The 2,714-nt window shown below is 33.8% G+C and overlaps 1 protein-coding gene across 1 annotated transcript; it reads left to right on the top strand.

The window, feature by feature from the left end:
• Positions 1 to 487: 487 nt before the first annotated feature.
• Positions 488 to 2,456, top strand: LOC143024050 (uncharacterized). Its single transcript, XM_076182765.1, has 2 exons — positions 488 to 718; positions 1,275 to 2,456. Exons 1-2 carry the CDS (start codon positions 504 to 506, stop codon positions 1,456 to 1,458), a joined length of 399 nt encoding a protein of 132 aa, XP_076038880.1. The 5' UTR covers positions 488 to 503; the 3' UTR covers positions 1,459 to 2,456.
• Positions 2,457 to 2,714: the final 258 nt, after the last annotated feature.

Below are 2,714 nucleotides of genomic sequence, written 5' to 3'. Positions count from 1 at the left end.
GATTAATTTCTCTACCTTCCTTCATTTCTTTCAATCACTTCCAAAATCTTTGTTTTTATCTTAATCTTTGCCCACAGCTTTCTATTCATTGGCAAATTATGATTTGTTCTCTACCTTAATTCCCCACTGCTTTTAAATTCTCTCCTTGGAATACATTTATCTATTGACTCTTGTAGTTTACTTTTAAATATGCACCACATGTCCTCAATATCATCTGTATCCAAATACTCATCCCAATTAATATTCAATATTCCGTTTAGCTTGCAATAATCCGCCTTTTCAAAAAGATACACAAGTCCCTTACAATTTTTTAGCTGTAGATGATCATGAGCATAAATAATACCATTATATATTTTATATATATATGTTTATACGAATATACGTGCTTGTGTGCATATATAAAGCTGGTTGAGTGTATATGTGAGTACTGTATATTTATCATACAAGTGAATGTTTCACGTAAAAAACGATATACATAACAAATAGGTGTGGGAGGCTAGTATATGGATCTGCAGAATAGATTTTCACATAGGGGTCAAGGAGTTAAGGAGTCGGAGTCGGGAGTCAGAGTCAGAGTCAGAGGAATCAAAGGAGTCGGAGTCGGACCTTATACCATCCGACTCCGCAGCCCCGGGTCGCACCCATTTGTTCTCTGCAACAGAAGAAAAGAAATAACACCAAACCATGTATTTCATGCTTTTCCAAAGGATACAGCAAGGTAATTTGTACCATATGTTTTTGGTGTAATAATGTGTCATCTAATTTACCATAGGAAGGAAATATATTTTCCCCAGACATGTTGCCAATAAGATATTGTTTTTAAGGATCATACATTATATATATATATATTATATTTTTTATACTATTAGAGCTTTTCTAGGGTATTTTGGGCTAATTTGAACGAATCTGACATTGTTTCTTTTTGGCAATCAAGCACCGTTACCCCCTGTCCAGGCCCCCATAACACTTTCCTTCTCACTCCATCCAAGAGGGAGGGTTGATGGGGTTCTTTGCCCTCCTACAAATCCTTAGGACACATTGAATCCGTGTCACATTCAAGACAAGAGAGCTGAAACAGGTCTTTTAAGAACTGACAATTAAAGCATAGTGTGGAAAGTAAACAGAGTGTGGATTGCACAGTAATTTAGCTACTTTGTTATTCTTTTAATTAATGGCAAAGTAAATAGGTAATGATTACACTTGTTTTGATTCAGTACATATTTTTGTAATATTCTATATAGTACATGATAATCTTATTATATACATCTTTGCAGATGTATGGCATGGCTGAATGTTATCCAGGTCCCACAATTATTTAAAAAATCTGCTCAGGATCTGAACAGGAGTTACAGGCTATGCAGTAAACATTTTTCCCCAAAAAACTACACAAATGGAACAACCAGCTCCAGACTTCTCCAGAATGCATTACCTGATCAGAATCTTAATTTTATGTATTAAAGTTGTTTATTTGAATATATTGAACATAATGAATTGTTAGAATGTGTCATAATAATAAGACTTGGTAGCTACTCCCAAGCTAGAACACCTGGAAATACATTACAATATATAGTTTACACAATATATACATATATAATGAACATATAGGACTCGTCATATGAGTAGACCACATAATTGAACAAGTAAGGGAAGGAAGCAACTTACGAGGAGAGTCACGACTGTTTCTCTAACCGGTCCCAGACAGAATGCGACGACGTAGCTAGTCAGTTTCCTCTACAGTTCACTCAGTATGACGCGCAACCAAAACAAACGACGTAGCCAGACAGACAGACAGAGTATGACGCGCAAACAAACAAACGATTCGAAGTTCAATGACAAAATATGACAGAATGTTATCTAAGTGGTTTGCTATTGAATAATCAAAGCACAAGTACAGTAGGAATGTTTAATTTTGTTTCAATATTTAGGTTATGTCTAATTTCCTTTGAATGTATGTGCAGGTGTAGCAACAATTCCTCCTATATCAAGCTCCATCACACCAGCAGACAGTAATGGGGAGGTGGCATCTCAGGCTTCAAAATGCAGTATGTGGCTTCATTTACCTTGAGTGTATGAGATATGGGTGATGTTAATAATGCTTGTTTTATATTGATGGTGATAATAATAGCATGTCTTGCAAATATCAATATTTGTAATATCATTCTGATACAGGTATTAAACCTGGCATAGATTATAAGTCTGCACCTGAATTGCCTGTAGCAATTTCTTATCTACAGTATATGGAATCAGGATTTGGTGAGTTAACAAAAAAGGAAAATCACAATAAATTGAATGATTATTATCTTCAATTCTTGATATTATGTGTTACAAATCCCATTTCCAGGTTCTCTGAAGCATGCCATAGAGGATGATTCACATGCATACACAGATTTAGATTATAGAAAGCAAAATACAAGTGGTAATTATTAATTCTTATATAACATATAGATGTGCTTATGTCCTATTGCTGAATTTTTATGCTGTTATTATAAAGCTCATGTTTAATATATACATATATATATATATATATATATATGTATATATATATATATATGTATATATATACAGGTAGTCATCGACTTACGACCGAGTTCGGTTCCGACAGACAGGTCGTAAGTCGATCTGGACGCAAGTCAGTCTTTATATATATACAGTATATATTACCTTTAAATATTTTTGTTACTGTATATATATATATATATATATATATATATATA

Source organism: Oratosquilla oratoria, unplaced genomic scaffold (genome assembly GCF_046742065.1).
Source record: "Oratosquilla oratoria isolate Oo_2021 unplaced genomic scaffold, ASM4674206v1 SCAFFOLD85, whole genome shotgun sequence".
Taxonomy (NCBI): Eukaryota; Metazoa; Arthropoda; class Malacostraca; order Stomatopoda; family Squillidae; genus Oratosquilla; species Oratosquilla oratoria.
Note: the sequence above shows the minus strand (reverse complement) of the source record. Positions and strands in the feature narration are given on the sequence as shown.

Coding starts and splice junctions, on each gene's coding strand:
- LOC143024050 (XM_076182765.1), top strand. CDS start 504: ATGGATCTGCAGAATAGATTTTCACATAGGGGTCAAGGAGTTAAGGAG. Junction 719..1,274: donor TTTCCAAAGGATACAGCAAG/GTAATTTGTACC, acceptor ACATCTTTGCAG/ATGTATGGCATGGCTGAATG.